This window comes from Vombatus ursinus, unplaced genomic scaffold (assembly GCF_900497805.2).
Source record: "Vombatus ursinus unplaced genomic scaffold, bare-nosed wombat genome assembly UNPS02012758.1, whole genome shotgun sequence".
NCBI classification, from domain to species: Eukaryota; Metazoa; Chordata; class Mammalia; order Diprotodontia; family Vombatidae; genus Vombatus; species Vombatus ursinus.
In genome coordinates, this window is record NW_020952536.1 from 984,091 (window position 1) to 1,000,803 (window position 16,713).

At 54.9% G+C, this 16,713-nt stretch overlaps 2 protein-coding genes across 2 annotated transcripts in view; one reads left to right on the forward strand and one right to left on the reverse strand.

Moving 5' to 3' along the window:
• ARHGEF1 (Rho guanine nucleotide exchange factor 1) overlaps window positions 1–2,157 on the forward strand; it is a 21,113-nt gene extending 18,956 nt beyond the window's left edge. The window contains 6 exon segments of the mRNA XM_027858198.1: window positions 479–712; window positions 879–965; window positions 1,074–1,141; window positions 1,222–1,308; window positions 1,445–1,593; window positions 1,674–2,157. Coding sequence (XP_027713999.1) covers window positions 479–712; window positions 879–965; window positions 1,074–1,141; window positions 1,222–1,308; window positions 1,445–1,593; window positions 1,674–1,757 — 709 coding nt within the window. The 3' untranslated portion in view covers window positions 1,758–2,157.
• Window positions 2,158–3,804: 1,647 nt separating this feature from the next.
• LOC114040163 (ETS domain-containing transcription factor ERF) lies at window positions 3,805–7,959 on the reverse strand. The gene is made up of 5 exons (XM_027858172.1): window positions 7,896–7,959; window positions 5,784–6,018; window positions 4,936–5,119; window positions 4,395–4,524; window positions 3,805–4,256 (listed from the first exon to the last, which is right to left on the reverse strand). Exons 1-5 carry the CDS (start codon window positions 7,957–7,959, stop codon window positions 3,805–3,807), a joined length of 1,065 nt encoding a protein of 354 aa, XP_027713973.1.
• Window positions 7,960–16,713: the final 8,754 nt, after the last annotated feature.

Here is a 16,713-nt window from a genome sequence, read left to right on the forward strand (position 1 = left end):
GTGTGTATGAGAGTGTGTGTATGTGTGTGTGTGAGAGTGAGTGTGTGAGTGTGTAAGTGTATGAATATGTGCGTGAGTGTGTGTGTGAGAGATAGAGAGCAAGGTAGAGAAAGGAGGTGGTGATGTGTGTGTATGAGAGTGTTATGTGTGTGAGAGTGAGTGTGTGTGTGTCTGAGAGAGGGAGAGAAAGAGAGGCAGAGACACAGACAGGCAGAAAGATGGAAACAGACAAAGAGCAAAGTGGAGAAAGGAGGGGGTGGTGTGTGTGTCTGTGAGTGTGTGTGTTTGTATGAGCGTGTGTGAATGTGAGTGTACACACACACACACCAAGCTCCGAGACAGGACCCAGGCTTTCTGGGACAGGGAGGGACAGAATGGGCCCCAGGAAAGCAGGGAGGGGGCTGCCAAGAGCCTCAGGGCCCTGCAGAGGACGGGAGTAGGCAACATGTTGAGGCGTGTGGAGCTGTGGAGGACACAGCGGAGACATTCTGGGGAGGAGGGACAAGGCCCCTGGAGGCCACTGGGAAAGAGGGTGGAGGCTGTGGGACCCCGGGGGATCTTGGGGGTGCCCCGGCAGGAGTGGGCGCCACCCCGGGGCTGACCGTGGCTCCCCCCCCTGCACAGACCACAGGGCTTTCTACGTCATCTTTACCTGGGACCAGGAGGCTCATATCTATGAACTGGTGGCCCAGACAGTGTCGGAGAGAAAGCAGTGAGTGGCGGGCGACTGTGGGGGTGTTGGCCGGGAGTACACCTGCACCCCGCCTTGGGTGGGTCCCCCGGCTTCTGGAAGAGGGCCCTTCCAGCCTGGCCTAGGGCAGGAGTGGGGAGACGGGTGTGGCCCCCCAACTGCCCTCCCCTGCTCTGCTCTGTCCTAGCTGGTGTACCCTCATCACCGACACAGCGGGCTCTCTGAAGGTCCCAGCCCCATCCGGGCGGTCCAAATCCCGCCCGAGCCCCATCAGGTGAGAGGCTCCCCCTTCCTCTGTCTCCCCCTCCTCTGGCGCAGCCCCCTCTTTCCGGGCCCCCTGTGCTTCTCCAGCTCTTCCCACACTGGGTCTCCTTCCCCTCAGTGCTCGGGAGCCCCTGATCAGCATCTCTGAGAACGGGAACAGCAGCAGAGAGACCCCACAGGCCGAAGGTAAGGGAGGCACTGGAGGGGAGGGGGCTGGGCCGGGGCCGCAGGGGCGGCTGTCTGAGCTGGCTCCCTGCCCGCAGCAGGCCGCTGTGAGCGCATCCTGTCTGACCTGCTGCCCTTCTCCTGCCCGGACACGGAGGGACAGCTGGCAGCCTCTGCCCTCCGAGAAGGTAACCTTGGGGCCCTGCCCCTGCCCCTGCCCCGCCCTGCCTGGTCATCCCTGGCCTCCGTCCAGCCCATGTCCAGATCCCGTCCCCGCGTCCCCGTGTCCCCGCGTTCCTGACCTGCCTTCTCTCTGCCCCCCAGTTCTTTCCCTTAAGCAAATCCTGCTCCCAGCAGAGGAAGAGAACGGGCCTGGGCCAGCCCCGGAGAGTGAGGGGGCGCCGGGGGCTGCCCAGACCCAGGAGGTGCGGGACAGGCTTCTGACCTTGGAGGACACCATCAAGAGGCTGGAGGTGAGCCACGGCAGGGGCGGGGGAGGCAGGGAGAGGGAATGGGGGGCGTCCCCTCACAGAGCTCCCTCCTCTGTCCTCAGGAAGTGGAGGAGGAGTTCTGTCGGCTCAGACTCGTCATTTCCCAGCTCAATGGGGCCTCCCCCAGCCAGGCTGGCTGCTCCTGAGGGCCGGGCAGGTGAGCCCCCGTGGAGGGTGGCCCCTGGGGGCTGCCCCCCAGGCCCTCTCCAAGGGAGGACCAGGAAAAGGGAGGGGGAGATGTCTGTCGGCATGCTCCCCCCAGCGGATCAGCCACTGCCCACTGTCTGCAGAGAGGGGGCCCGTGGGCCGGTGGGGCCCCCCAGGCTGCTCCTCCTCTTCTATTCCCAGCCCCTTGGGGGACCTCAGGGCTTTATCCCAGCTCCCCTTCACTGATGGGACGTGTCAGTATTCCGCCCCCACACGTGGGGGCCTTCCTTCCCCAGTCCTTCCTTCTCCAGTGCCTTACCTGTTACGCATTGTTTTTATATTCTGAGGTTTATTTTTAATATATGTATATATATATATATATATGTATGTATGTATGTATGTGTTATGTCTTGGATCTACCAGTTACTACCTGTGTGACCTTGGACAACTCCCTTCCCCGCTTGGGGCTTCAGTTTTCTCATCTGGGGAATGGGAAAGAGCGCCACGGGCACTACCTGCCTCACCCGGGAAGTTGGGGGAAGGCCAGACACCCCTGCCCCCTGAGTCTGTCTTTCAGGCATCTGTCTGTTGCACTGTCCTCATGTCTCCATTCCACCCTGCCTGAGTCTGGAGTCCTTGAAGGGAGAGACGGCCATGTAGGGAGCAAACCCAGCCCCAACTTTGACAGAGGGGCCACTGAGGCCCGGCTCCTCACCCAGGGAGGGTGGGACACTAAGCTCTGCCCTGTTGCTCAGCATGCTGAAGAAGGCGCTCTGGAAACCTTCACACTCCCTTTTCATACCTGGAGTCCTTGGTGTCACATGGGGGGAACCTGGCCCTTTGACCGCCAGCTCGGCCGTCTGCCCTCCGGCCTCACCAGGCTCTCTTCACCTCCCCCCACCCCCCCCCCCAGGAACACATGACTCTTCAGGCCTCGTCCCAGGAGGGTTTTTTTCTCCCTTTTTATTTTTGTAATAAACTCTTCCCATGGGGGGTAGGGGGCGGGGCGGATTTATTGCTCTGAGCCCCCGGCCCTGGGCTGGGGGTGGGGGTGGGCAAGAAGGAGGCTTCTCCTTCATAACACAAGCACATCACGCACTAGGTTGGGGGCGGGCTCACAAACACATCAGGAATGGGAAATGGGGGGGGCAACACCATATTGCACTTTGGAAGGGGGTGAGCACAGCTGGGAACTCCTGGGGCTGGGGAAGGGCAGCTGTCCCTTCCTGGGGTCATAGAGGGGGCTTATGGACTTGAGAACCAGAGGGGGCCTTCGAGAAGGATCCATCTCCTTCAGCCCACCCCCAGTGCACGCCTGGTGCTGGCCGGCACCTTCCTGGAAGCCGGGATTCGCCCCTTGCACCTGCAGATGACAAAGCCCGATTTCCATTGCACCTGGTGCCCCTCAGAGGCCGGGGCAACGCTTGGTCCCCTCCTTGGGCTGGAGGGGAGGGAAGGAGATGGACCCCTGGGGTTCAGGAGGAGGGGATTGAGTTCCCTGCTGGTCTGGGGGAGGAACAAAGTGCCCCTTTCTGTGGGGGGAAACTACCTTGTTCCCCTCTCCTTGTGGGCTAGGGTGAATGGAAGGAAGAGACCGTGTTCTCCGACTTAGTCGTGGGTGTGGGGGGAAACCCTGACTCTAGGAGAGGGGAAGGAGGAGGGATTTAGAGCTGGAAAGGACCTTGAAGGTCATTGAGCCCAACATCCCTCCCCCATTTTGCAGAGAACTGAGGCCAGAGAGGGAAGGGATGGGTCCTAAGTCCATGCCAAAGTCCCTTTCCCTCCCTAGGCTGGGGAGGGAGGGCACTTCTGGGGTTCAGACTCAAGACCAGCTTGGGGAGGAGAAATGATCCCTTCTGGTCCCTGCCCCCTTCTTAGTGGGACGGAAGGGCGATATGTGTGGGCAGCTTCCTGGGATTTGGAAAGGACAAGTGGTCCATTCCTTGGTCCTGGGAAAGGTTGGGGTGAGCTTTGAGGGAGACCCTGGGCCCCCCGGAGGGGGGAAGGGAGAGACAGGGTTCCCAACGTCACTAGTTCCCTGCCCCCTCAGCTCCCTGCCCCACCTCGGCTGCCCTGACCCTCAGGGGGCCCTGGAGCGCCGTCATCACCCTCGCTGTCCGAGCTGCAGCCGCTGACATCAGTCACCTCCAACTCAGAGTCGCTTTCCTCTTTGGGCCCCAGAGAGGGAACCTCGGGGACCCCTGTCCCGGGCAGAGTCAGACGGGCACTTGGGGCCAGGCTTGTGCGCTGCGATCCAGGTCCATCGCCAGTAGGGCCGGCCAGGAGGGGTGTTGTGGCAGGGCCACCTCCCCCAGGCCCTGTGGGCAGCTGCCCCAAGGATCCGGCCAGGGGGTTGGGGTAGAAATGCGGTGGATATAGGGAGGCAGGCAACTTGGGGAAGGGGCTTGCCAAGTAGGGGTTAAAGTTCCAGGGATACTCGGGAAAGGTGCGGCCGTAGGGGCTCAGGAGGGCAGGGGGTTTCGAATAGCCCGCAGTACCTGGTTGGGAGGAGAATGGAGGGTCAAGGTCAGGTGGTTCCCCCCACCTCACCCCTCAGAGCATCTCTCCTACCGCTGCCCTCAGTACCAAACCTCCCCCTGTCCAACACCTCCCTCCCTCAGTTCCCCGAGTCTCACCAGAGCCCAGGAAGGGAAATGGCCCATCCAGCCGGAGTTTGTCCGTGTCTGGGGCAGACAGGTGTTGGGCAAACAGGGGCGTCCTGCTTCCTGGGTCCAGGCGTGGAGTGGAGAACAGGGTCTGTAATGCCTAGGGGCGGTGTAGAATTGAGGACTAAGCTTCCCCCTTTATGCCTCAAGGACCCAGGAAGCCTGATTGCTCTCCCTCTCAGAGACTCGGATATCCTGACCCCCAATCCTTCACAGACCCAGGCATCCCAAATCCCTCCCTCCCCAGTCCCCAGGGACACAGTTAACCTGATCCTAGCTTCCTCCGGAATCCAGGGGTCCTGATGAGCTCCCTCTTTAGTTCCTGGGGGACCCTCCAACCCCCATCTAACCCTCACCCTGGACGTCCAGTTTTCTTGTGTGGCTCAGTAGCCCTCCCAGGGCCCCAGGTGTTCTGACCCCCAGCTTCCTTTGGGGTTCAGTAATCCTGATGTCCCAGCCCCTGCCCCTTCTGGAGACACAGGTGTCCTGATTCTCCATGAGGCTGGCTCACCTCTGGAGTGAGGGGAGGGCCATCAGGCCCTGCTGCCCCTCCAAAGGGCCCTGGGGTGAGCAGCAGAGGGGCTGCGGCCACGTCCAGCAGGGGGTAATTGACCAGCACGACTTTGCTGAAGTTGAACTTGTATGTGAATCTCTTCCCTTTGGTCTTGTGAAGGATGCGTTTGTTATAGTAATAACTGTGGAGGCAAGCGACATATCTCACCTGTGCCCCCTAATAACTCTGGGGGATGAGTCATCATCCCCGTTCACCACAGATGAGGAAACTGAGGCTCAGAGAGGATGAGAGAAGGGGTCTCAGATCATCTAGTCCAATGCCCTCATTTTACAGATGAGGAAGCTGAGGCCAGGGCAGTTAAGTGACTTGTCCAAGGTCACACAGCTAGTGAATGGCAGAGCTGGTATTTGGATTTGGGTTCAGTGCCTGTGGCACGATATCACAGAACAAGGAGGAAAGGGGAGTCTTCTAGACTGGGGATAGATTTTGGAATAAGTATCCTGAAGTTCCACTCCCCAGGGACCCAGATGTCCTGACCTCCTCATCCTCCACCCTCCATCCTCCCTGGCATCCCAATCCCCTCAGCTCCTTGCCCCTCAAGGACTCAGGCATTCTGGATCCTCCCCTTCTTCTACACTCCCCTCTCCCCTGGGACCCAGGTGTTCTGAATCCCCTCCCCAGCTACCACCCCTTAGAGTCCCAAACATCCTAAATCCCCCACACCCTTTTGGGGACCCAGGCATCCTGATCTCCCCAGCCCCATCCCTCTGAGACCTGAGCTTTTCAACCTCTACAGCCCCCATCCTTCCTTTCAGTGACCCTGGCACCCTGGCACTCTGGCTCACCGCAGGGCCCGGCTCAGCTTGTCATAGTTCATGTGGGGCTTGCATTTGCGGATGCCCCACAGGCGCGCCACCTCGTCGGGGTCCTTGATGACGAACTCGCCGTAGTCCCCCTGCCACGCGATGACACCTTGGTATTCTTCCTTCTGTAGCAGCTCCAAGATGAAATGCCACAGTTGGATCTGCCGAGAGCCCGGGGACGACTCAGGCTTGTAGGCCCAGTCTGGGAAGGCAAAGCCTGGGGGAAAGAAGGAAAGAGAGGGTGAGAGGAGGGCAGGAGTCAGGACAAAGGGGCCCAGCACCCTGCTTCTCCTGGAGGCATCCTGACTCCCCAGCCTCCTCCCACTTGGGGACACAGGTGCTCTGATCCCCCAACTTCTCACTCAAGGACCCAGTTGTCCTGCTCCCCCAACCTCTTTCCATTTGGAGACATCCCAATCTCCTCCCACTCGGGTCCCCAGGAATCCTGATGCCCTAATATCCTCCCTCTTGAAGACTCAGGAGTCCTGATCCCCCAACCTCTTTTCACTTGAAGACCCAGGAGTCCTGATCCTCCAACCTCCTCCTCAGACACCCAGGTGTCCTGATCCCCTAACCTCTTACCACTTGGGGCCTCAGGTGTTCCGGTCCCCCAGCCTCCTCCCCCTTGGAGTCCCAGGCTTTCTGAACCCCCAGCCCTGAGGAGGACAAAGGCATAGGGAATCCCTGGCATCCCAGTACCTCAGGTTGGAATGACTTTATGGGCCATGGTGTGGGACTGGAATTAGGGGAAGGAGCCCTGTCTATACTTCCCCTCACCTCTCACATGGAGCCTAAAGCCAAGCACAGCTTTGGTGCAGGTAGTCACCAGCGGGGACTTTATATGACACTGGCCTCTGATGCCTGAGGTCTGCCAGACCTTGGTTCCTGCATGTACACCCCAACTATGATCTGCCAGATCCCTGTGTCCCATCTTGCCACCCCAGACCATTTGCCATTCCTGCCCCATCTGCCCAGAGTGGGAACCTTCAAGAAAGTAAGGGGTCAGCGAGGAATGTACAGGCAAACCCTTGGCCTCTCTCCTCTCCTCAGTCCGGTCTGCCCAAATATACTGACACAACCAGATACACAGACAGACATATAGATACAGGGGAATACAAACACACATACTCAATCACCCTCAAAGACTGGGCTGGTCACCCCACCCTGCCACACACATTGTGACAGAGATGCTCTTAGAAGGAAATGCCTGCGACAGTCCCAGTTACACATACACATACTTTCTACTGGCTTTTCCCCTTTCAGAATGATTGGGTGGGGTGAAAGGGAATCTCGGGAGAAACGCAAAGGGAACCTTTCTCAATTGCCAGCTTGGAGACCCTCAACGTTGCCCCTCTCCTACCCTAGTTATTGATTTCCTTATCTCCCATCTCATAATCTCTCCCTCTCTCAATCCCACATTTCCCCAATGCCTCCATCTCTCAGTCCCCTGTAATCTCCCAATTCAAGTCCATCTCCCAATCCAAGTCCATCTCCCAATCCTCACCTTACATTCTCCCCCTACCCTGCCTTGCTGTTCTCCCTGGATCATTCTTCCATCTCACGGGGTCTCATCTTACCCTCCAATTCCCATCATTCCCATCTCCCAATGCCCCATCATCTTCTGCTCCCCTGGATGCTAACTCTCCCCCTGGCCACCGCCAAAGTGTTGGGGTCTTTGGGGGAAGTTTGCCATCCAAGTTTTTCATTTGGAAGGGAAATGTGTATACTCTTCCTTGAGAGAGGACAGTGACGGGAAAAGAGACAGACAGGCAGAGAGAGAGACAGAGAGAAGAGAGAGGGGGAGAGAAAGAGACAGAGACAGAGGAGGAGAGAGAGAGACACACACACACACAAAGAGACAGAAGAGAGACAGAGAGAGAGAGATACTAATTGGGAGAGACAGAGGCCAAGGCAGTATAGAGAATGAATGAAAGACAGAGAAAGGGGAGACAGAAACATCGACAGAGCTGTGCAGAGACAGACATCCAGCGAGGGGCATGAAAGCCAAAGGTGCTGAGTGGCAGAGATGCGGCAGAGTAGCAGAGAGAAAAAGGGAGGGGGACAGCGGCGCTGGGGCAGGGCCGGGAGAGTTACCCGGAGTCCAGAGTGCCGGCACCGGCGGGGTGAAGAGCAGATCCGAGACGCAGTTACAGTCCATGTCGGGAGCGCTGCAGAAAGGCCAGGGAGCCAGAGATACAGAGCCAGAGACGCGGAGACAGAGAGGCAGAGACAGAGACAGAGAGAAGGGGGTGAGGCGAGGCGGCCCATGGGCCCGAGGCCCTTCCCCCACCCTCTCTGGCCCCTGTGCCCAGACTCCGCCAGTCTCCTCCGGACTCCTCTCCCGTCCCTGCCCCGGGCTCCTGCATCCTCAAACGTCTCCCTCCCACCTCTCAAGGCCCCAGACTGGCTTTCAGTGTGTCGCCCCGCCGGCTCTCCCCTAGCTTCCCTCCTTTCCCATCGCTAAAACCACAGCTACCCTCACATCCTCCGTCTGCTCTGGTCTCAGGAAGCCCTGTCTAGCTCTGGTTCTGGCTCTGTCTCTGCTTCTGTCTCTGGATGTAACTATCTTTCTCTGTCTCTGTGTTATGTCTCTGTCTCTGCATGTAACTGTCTCTCTCTTTCTCTGAGTCTGTCTCCTCCGAGGCTATCATGACTGTTTCTTTCACTGTCTTCTAAACCCTTGTGTTGATTGCTATCTTCGTCCTCCTCCCCCCCCCCCCCCCCCCCCCGCCCCAGCTAGGGCAAACACAGATACCTCCACAGACACGTCGCACGCACACGCACACACACCAGATTCTCACAGACCCTCACACCTAGAGATCCATCACAGACAGCCTCAGACACTCAGGACACCCTTGCAAACCCATCCCCTACACTATTTCTGCACCCCCTTTCACTCGTCTCTCAATCTATCTTCCATCTCCCCCAGTCTCCCTAGTGCTCCCCACTTGCCCCAGATCTCTTCTCACATCCTCCATTTCTCCATCTCTCTGAATTTTCCCCTGCTACCCCAACTCTCCCATCTTCATCCGTTTCTCCCCACCTCATATCTTCCCTTTCTATCCCGATCTCTTCACGTCTCTTCAAACAGCCCCTCAGCACCCAGTCTTGTCTATTTTTCCCTCACTTTCTCCCCCTTCCTCTACTACTCAGCTCCCTCCCTCTCTCCCCTCCATCTTCCTCCATCTTCTCTTCTTCCCCAGCTCTCCTCATGGCATTTTTCTGTATCTCCATCTCCCTCTACCTACCCATCTCCATCTTTTCGTATCTGTCCCCAATCCCCTTCCTCCCTTCATCTCTCATCTCCCTCCATCTTATCTCCATCTTTCCCCCATCTTTTCTTCATCTCTCTCCCATCTCATCCCATCTCTTTCTCATCTCTCCCCCCTCTCATCTCCCCCATCTCTCCCCCCCCCTCCCCATCCCTCTCATCTCTCTCCCTCATCTCTCTCCCATATCACCCCCTCATCTTTCCCCATCTCTCTCCGTCTCTCCCTCATCTCTCCCCCATTTCTCCCCCTCTTTCTTCTCTCCTCCATCTCTCGTCCACTTCTCCCCCGTCTTTCCTTCATCTCTCCCCATCTCTCTCGCTTTCCCCCATCTCTCTCCTTGTCCCCCCCCCACCTCACCCCCCGGCTCCCCCTCCCTGGGCCAGCTCATTTCCGTGTTGGTTTTGATTTCTCTTCCCGACGCTTTCAACTCCCCGCCGCCTCCTCCGGACACGTTATAACGAGGAGCCGGGGGACCGCCCGCCCGCTCCCTCCCAAGCCCTTCCCCCGCTGCTGCCAACCCTCAGTTTCCCCCTCCCTTGTCTCTCTGCCTCAGTCTCTGTCTCTGCCCCTCTTTGTTTCTTCTTCTCTGCCTCTATCCCACTCTTTCCTCTGTCTCTCCATCTCTGTTTCTGTCTCTCTCTCTTTTCTTGCACTATTCTTTTCCAGGCCTGGCTCTGTGTGGCTGTGGCTCCATTTTCATTTTTTATCTCTCTCCGTCTCTGTTTCTCCCAGGGTCCTCACTGATTCTCTCTGTCGCTTTCCTCTGTCCTTTTCTTCAGGCCTGGCCGAGTGTATGTATGTGTGTGTCTTCTCTCTGTCTCTGTCTCTGGGTCCTCTGTTGGTTTTTTCTTTCAGTCTTTTTGAGTCTCCCCATTCTCTTTACTCTGTTATTTTCTTTAGGCCCAGGTACATGTGTGTATTCTCTCTCTCTCTCTATCTCTCAGTCTCTGCATCTCTGTTTTGCGTCTGTTGTTTCTTTACCCGTCTAGATATCTCTGTGGAGTTAGCGTCTCTTTATCTTCCTGCCTACCTCTGCCCACATCCTATCTCTTTTTCTTTGCATTTCTGCATCTCTCTTCTCTCTCTCTCTACTCATCTCTCTTTTTCTGTGTATTTTGGTGTGTATCTCTCTCAGTTTCTTTTTCCTGGACATGTCTGTTTTGCTCTCCCATGTTTGCCTCTATTTCTGAGTCTCTGTCCCAATCCTTGTCTGAATTTTTGTGTTCATGTCTCTCTCCCCATCTCCCTCTGCTTCTGTTTCTGTCTCTCTCTCTGCCTACCCCTCCATGTCTCTCTATCTCTCCAATGGTCTCCCTAGGTCTGTCTCTGTCTCTGCCAGCTACCTCCACCCCCAACCTCTGGCTTTGATCTGCCTCTCGCCCCTGGCTCCCCTCCAGCCCCATTGATTCCCGATTGACCCAGAGGAGCAGGAAGGAGCCTGGGGCAGCCCAGCATAGCCAAGGCTGAGGGTCTGGCCAGTACTGGGGCAGAGGGCTAGAGAGAGCTGGGATGGGAGGGCAGAGACCAGAGACCAAGCAGTCTTTGGGTCTGTCTCTCTCTTTCTTCTTGTCTCTCCTGACTCCATGAATATCTCTGTCTCTGCTTTGGAGGTACTTATGTTTTCTCTTTTTCTGCCTCTGGGTCTCACACTCTTGGTCTTCCTCCCTCCCCCTCCCCCTGTCCCCCTCCCCCCAAATCTCAGTTTCTCTGACTTGATCATTCTTAGCCTCTGAGGCTCTCTGTCTCAGTTTCTCAGTTTCTCGTTCTCTGTTTCCCCCACCCCTCCTCCAGTCTAGGTCTCAGACTCACACTTTCTCTTTTTTCCCCCTCACTCTCTGTCTCTCTCTTTCACTCACTCACACAGGGATGGGGGCTTCGGGGCAAGTTTTAATTTTTAATTTTATTTTGCTTCCTCTGCCACCCCCCCCAACCCAGCCCCACAGCCCCCAGCACAGGTCCATGTGTGCAGAGATTGGACGCACACAGAGAAACACTCAACTACACAGTCACACACAGATTCACATTCACAGATCACACACACTCAAACACAACAGACACACAGTCATGGGCAGACAGCCTCAGAGGCTGAGAACGGCCAGGTCAGAGAAACTGAGATTTGAGGGGAGGGAGAAGGGGGGGGAGATCAAGAGTGTGAGACCCACAATTCCAGACACACTAAAGGCACACACAGATATGTGTAACTCCCAGTCACACAGACTCACTCACATACAATTAACTAGAATCCCACATAGGCCTGTAGAATGGACATACAATCATACACAGATTCACAAGGTATGCAATCACCCATCTGTACTCATGCCTAGACATAATCACACAGAAACACAAAAAATATATAGATACAACCCACTTCACAATTTGTAAAAATTGGTAGAGATTTACTGATCATTTCTGTGGGTGCCCCCAGCCCACTTCATTTATCTCTGTCTCTGTCTCTGTCTCTGCCTGTCTCTGGGTCCCATGTTTCCACCCTTCCCCTGGAGCTGGGATTTACCCAGCTGTTTTGATTCCTTAAAGCTCCCGCAGCTGCCTCTGGAGCTGCCTCGGGCCTGACTCCCTCCTCCCCACCCTTCACCCTCGGACCCCTCCCTCTTTCCTTCTCTCCCTCCCTCCCTCTCCCCCCTCCTCCCCGGGACACTGTCTGCACAAGTGGAATGAAAATTGATTTTTTTTTTTAAATTTCATATCGTCTCCAGGCTCAGTCTAAGAAGGAGGCACGGAGACATGGCCCAGGCCCCCAAGCCACACACAGCCACACACCCCCTCCACACACACACTCACACACTCACACATACACTCACATACAGATCCATCTAGCTAGTTCACATTGCCCTGTGCCCTCAGATACCCATTGAGACTCACATGTACAGCCTGTCTCCCACTTCTCTCTCTCTCTCTCTCTCTCTCTCACACACACACACACACCCTCATGTCAAGTAAACGTCCTCCCTACCTCCCAAGCCCACCTCTTCCACTCAGAACCATAGAAGAAAGCCCACCCATCTGCTTGGCCTCAGACCCTCACCCCTTCACCACTGGGCTTTCAATCTCTCTGCTCCTGGGCCCCAGACAGTAGATGTGTTCACACACATTTATTTACCCCACCCCTACTTGAAAAAACCCAACCTTGGCCTGACCATAGTTCTACCTCATTCAGAATTCCGTGGAGTTACACACACACACACACACACACACATACCCATACACACACACACACACACACACACATGCCATCACATTCAGACCCCCCCCCATGTATTTAATTATTCATTCAACAAAGGAAAAGCAACCAGAGATACACATGCACATATAAACACACACACACACACACACATAGACACAGATATATTTAGACCCTGGACACACACATGTTTAGTTATTCATTCAACAAACACAGAGACATGAGCAGAGGCACAATCATTCCTTGACACTCATACGTTTGTTCCTACTAGGAGGTCCCCCCAATCACTGGTGTATAAAATGGCAGGAGTCAGCATAGATACACATACACTTGGATCCTCATGACAACACCCCCTTATCTCCCAGGCTCTCATCCTGACCCCCATCTCCCAAGGTTCTCTAGCCACTGCCTGACACGCTTTCCTTGTTCTCAACCTGAGTCTCTCTCTCTCTCTCTCTCTCTCTCTCTCTCTCTCTCACACACACACACACACACACACACACACACACACACACACACACACACTGCAGATAGACAACTTCACTTCTTAGGACCAAACCCTTTATGGGAAACAGAGTACTGGGGGTGTCATGGGGTTCAGGTGTGATTCAGTCATTGAGCTTCGGGTTCTGGAGATAAAGGTTTGTGTTTGAAAGAGGTAGAGTGAAAAGCTGGAAGAGGGGCAGAAAAATTGCCTATATTGTTTCATCTTGTCTCTTCTTTCTGTGTATTTCTGGAGAGCTCTGTCTCTGTCTCTCTGCTCTGCTCTGTACTGTCTGTCCACTGTACTGTGTCTGTCTACATCTCTCTGCTCTGCTCTGCTCTGTCCATCTGTCTGTGTGTCTGCCTGTCTCTCCCCTGATATCCCTGGGCTGAGTGGGCCATTGAGGGGAGGGGAGAAGGACAACCATGAACATGGAGCCCTTGTCAGTGCGGGGGGGTGAGGGGGAGGATGGAAAAGAGGGGAGTGTCCCCCGGGAGGTGGGAGCCGCAGTGCCACGCGCCCCGCCTACCAAGCAGAGCTGGAGATAGAGAACTGGAAATCTGGGAGCTCTGACCCATCTGGTCTCCTTCTGCCTCAGCCAGGGATCCAGGCAAAGGCCAGGAACCCCAGAGCTGGGAAAAGGGACAGACATGGAACTAGAACAGGAGTGAGAGAAAAGAACAGACATCATCAAGAGACAGAGAGAGGAAGAGACGAATATTCAGAAAATCAGAGCACGTGAGACAACGGAGAGAGAGATAGACTGAGAGATATAATAAGGGAGATAGGAGGAGATAGGAAAATAGAGATTGAGAGACCCAGGCCTGGTAAGAGACAGATCATGAAATGTAGAATGAGAGACAGATGGTGAGAGATTCTAATACCTAAAACTGCAGAGAGACCCTGAACAGAGAGCGACTGAGGCAAAACCCAGAATGTGGTGAGACCGAGAGAAAGGACTGAAAAAGGTAGAGAAAGAGACTCTGAGACCTGGAGGCAAGTTGCTGATGGGGAGATCTGGCATCAGAGAGAAAGAGCCTGGGACTGGGAACAGAGACCACGGCAGACAGCTCAAGAGAGAGAATCATGAGAGATAGAGGACAGACAGGTGGACAGACCGATGTGTCAGAGGAGGCCAGAAATGAGGAGAAAGAAAAAGAGAATGGCAGAGATGTGGAAAATTGAGGGATCAAGGGGCGAGGGAGACAGAGGGGCTGAAAGAAAATAAGGGAGGGAGAGATGGACACGGGAGTAGGGAGAAGAGAAGAGTGTTCAGTAGCAGTAGGAAGCCAGTACTTGGTGACAGCAAAGAGATAATTTGTTAATTCATCACCATGATATCCCATCTCAGACTCTTAATTACTCGAGTAAGGTCAGTCCCCCTGAAGGGGAAAGGAGAGAACCTCACACTGCTAGGGCCCAACCCCACAGACTAAAGAACTGAGAAGCCTGAAGGTCCAGTGGCTGTTAGGATAGCCCCTCTTATCCTCAGCCTTATCCCCATTTTCATCACTGTCATAACCCACATCCTCATGCCTCACCCCAATCCCCAGCACTGTCTCCATGCCATTTCCATCCCTATATCTATTCTCATCATAATGTCCATACCCATCTCCATCCCTATCTCCATCCTCATCTCCATCCTCACCCTTAACTTTATCTCCATCTCTATCCCCATCCTAATCATAGCTCCAACCTAAACTCCAATGGCACCCCCAACCCCATCCCCATCCCAACCCCAACTCCATCCTTCTCTGAAACTCCATTATAATCCTTATTCCTGTTCCAATAAAACAGGGCCAAGGAAGGAGAGGGGCAAAGACATCATAAGATTTTAAGTCTGGAAGGGACTTTAGACTTCATTTACTCTGAACCCCTAGAGAAAGAGGAATGAAGGACTGAGAAATGGCAAAAGACAGAGGGAGGGGACAATGATGGTGGAACAGAGGGATCTGGGACAGAAAGAAGGGGGAAAGGGATGGAAGAAGAGGCAGAGGGTTGAGAAATAGAGGGCAGAGAGATAGGGAATGAGGATAGAAAGGAGGGATAGAGGTGTACAAGTAAAGGAAACAGGAATAAAGGGATGGAGAAACAAAATAAGCATGCCTAGGGATCACAAGATCCTCTGGAATTTTAAAGTTAAAAGGAACTTTAGAGGTCATCTAGTGAAATTCCTTGAAGTGAGAGAATGAAAAACAGAAGGATGGGTAAGAGACAGGAATGGAGGAAAGAGAGATGCTGAAATCAGAAGAGAGAAAGGATAGTACAGAAAGAGAAAGACTGGAAAAGAGATAGAGAAAGTAAAGGCCTAGGGTAAAAATGGGAATGGAGGAGGTACTGTTGAATAGTGGAGGAAGGTGGGCTAAAGAACGGAGGACGGAGGACAGACAGATTTGGAATAGGGAGGTGGAAGACAGAGATGGGAGGACAGAGGAATGAAGAAACAGAGGCATGGAAAGACAAAAGGAAGGGGGACTGAGAAGTGGAAACAATTCCTGTGAGACAGATATGAGGGTACAGGGATGGGGACAGAGAAATGGGGATGAGAGATGAAAGGACAGGGAAAAATGGGAAGACATGGCTGAAGAGCACAGAGATGGAAATCTGAAGGATGGAAAAATAGAAAGAGGAGGAACAAAGTTAGAGAATTTTGAAGAGAAGGAAAGGAACTGAAGGTTGAGGTGAGAGCGGGAAGAGTGGACCAAAGGACAGAGGGACAGAAGGCAGGGGGCTAAAAGATTGGGGAAAGATGGAGGGATCTAAAGAGCAAAGGATGGTGACAGAAGAATGGAGGGACATAAAGCTGGTTGGCAGAGGAATGGGAGGAAGATGTTTAGGGGGCAGAACTGGAAGATAGGGGTGGAGGGACAAAGAGGGGAAAGAACGGATGGACCAGGATCAGGAGTATGGACAACTGGAGGGACAGGGCCATGTAAGAATAGAGGGATGAGGGACGGATAGGAGTCAGAGGAACAGCACCTTAGGGTGATGAGGAAGATGGGGAGAGAGGGTTGGGGGAGGGGAAACAGAGACATGGGTGTTAGTCCTTGGAGGTTAGAGGGAAACCCAGACAGAGTATGAAGGAAAGGAGGATAGAGGGATGAGAGACAGGGATGAAGGTTATAGGAATGGGGCCAGAAGGATGGGAGGCAGGGGGATGGTACAGAAGAGACAGAGATCAGGACGTAGAGGTCCCGAGGACAGAGGGGTCCAGACCGGTGGGCGTGGACAGGACTAGGGGCAGTGGGGTGCAGGTCTGAGGCGGCCCGGGTGGGCGGCCGGGCGGGGGAGGTGCTAATTCAGCGCCATCGATCAGGCGGGATGAGGCCATAAATTATTGTGACAAGATGCAATCCCGGGCCCAGCGCCTCTGCCGCCGCCGATCGATCCCCCAGCCCGGGCCCCGCCGTTGCCATTGCCGCTGCCGCCCCCGCCCAGGGGCCCTCCAGGGGGTGCCCGCGGAGGCCCCGCCCCCAACTCGGAGACCCCGCCTTCGATCTCCCAGACCCTGAACACAGGTCAGAGGCCTCCTCTGAGACACCTCTGCCAGGTCAAAAACCCCTCCTTCCTCCTCAAACCATCCGACTTTCGCCTTGGAGACCCCTTTCCCAGGTCAAAAACCACTCCTCTTCAGAGACCACCTCCCCCAACTCCGAGACTTCTCTCACCTCAGAGACCTGTCTCCAAGGTCAAAGATCTCTCCTTCCTCCTCATAGACCCTATGCCTACCACAAATACCTCTCTTACAGGTCAGAGACCTCTCCTTCTCCCAGGTCAAAGACCCTTCTTCCTGGTCAGGAACCCCTACCTCTCCCTCAGAGAGCCCTCTCCCAGGTCAAAGTCTCCTCCCTTCTCCTCAGAGACTCTAGCCCTCTTTTGAGATTCCTCTCTCAAGTCAGAGACCTTTCCTTCTTCCTCACAGACTCTTTTCTCAGCTCAGAGACCCCTTTCCCCTTT

Coding starts and splice junctions, on each gene's coding strand:
- LOC114040163 (XM_027858172.1), bottom strand. CDS start 7,959: ATGGACTGTAACTGCGTCTCGGATCTGCTCTTCACCCCGCCGGTGCCG. Junction 5,120..5,783: donor AAGCTGAGCCGGGCCCTGCG/GTGAGCCAGAGT, acceptor TTGCCTCCACAG/TTATTACTATAACAAACGCA. Junction 4,525..4,935: donor GCCCTCCCCTCACTCCAGAG/GTGAGCCAGCCT, acceptor CACCGCCCCTAG/GCATTACAGACCCTGTTCTC.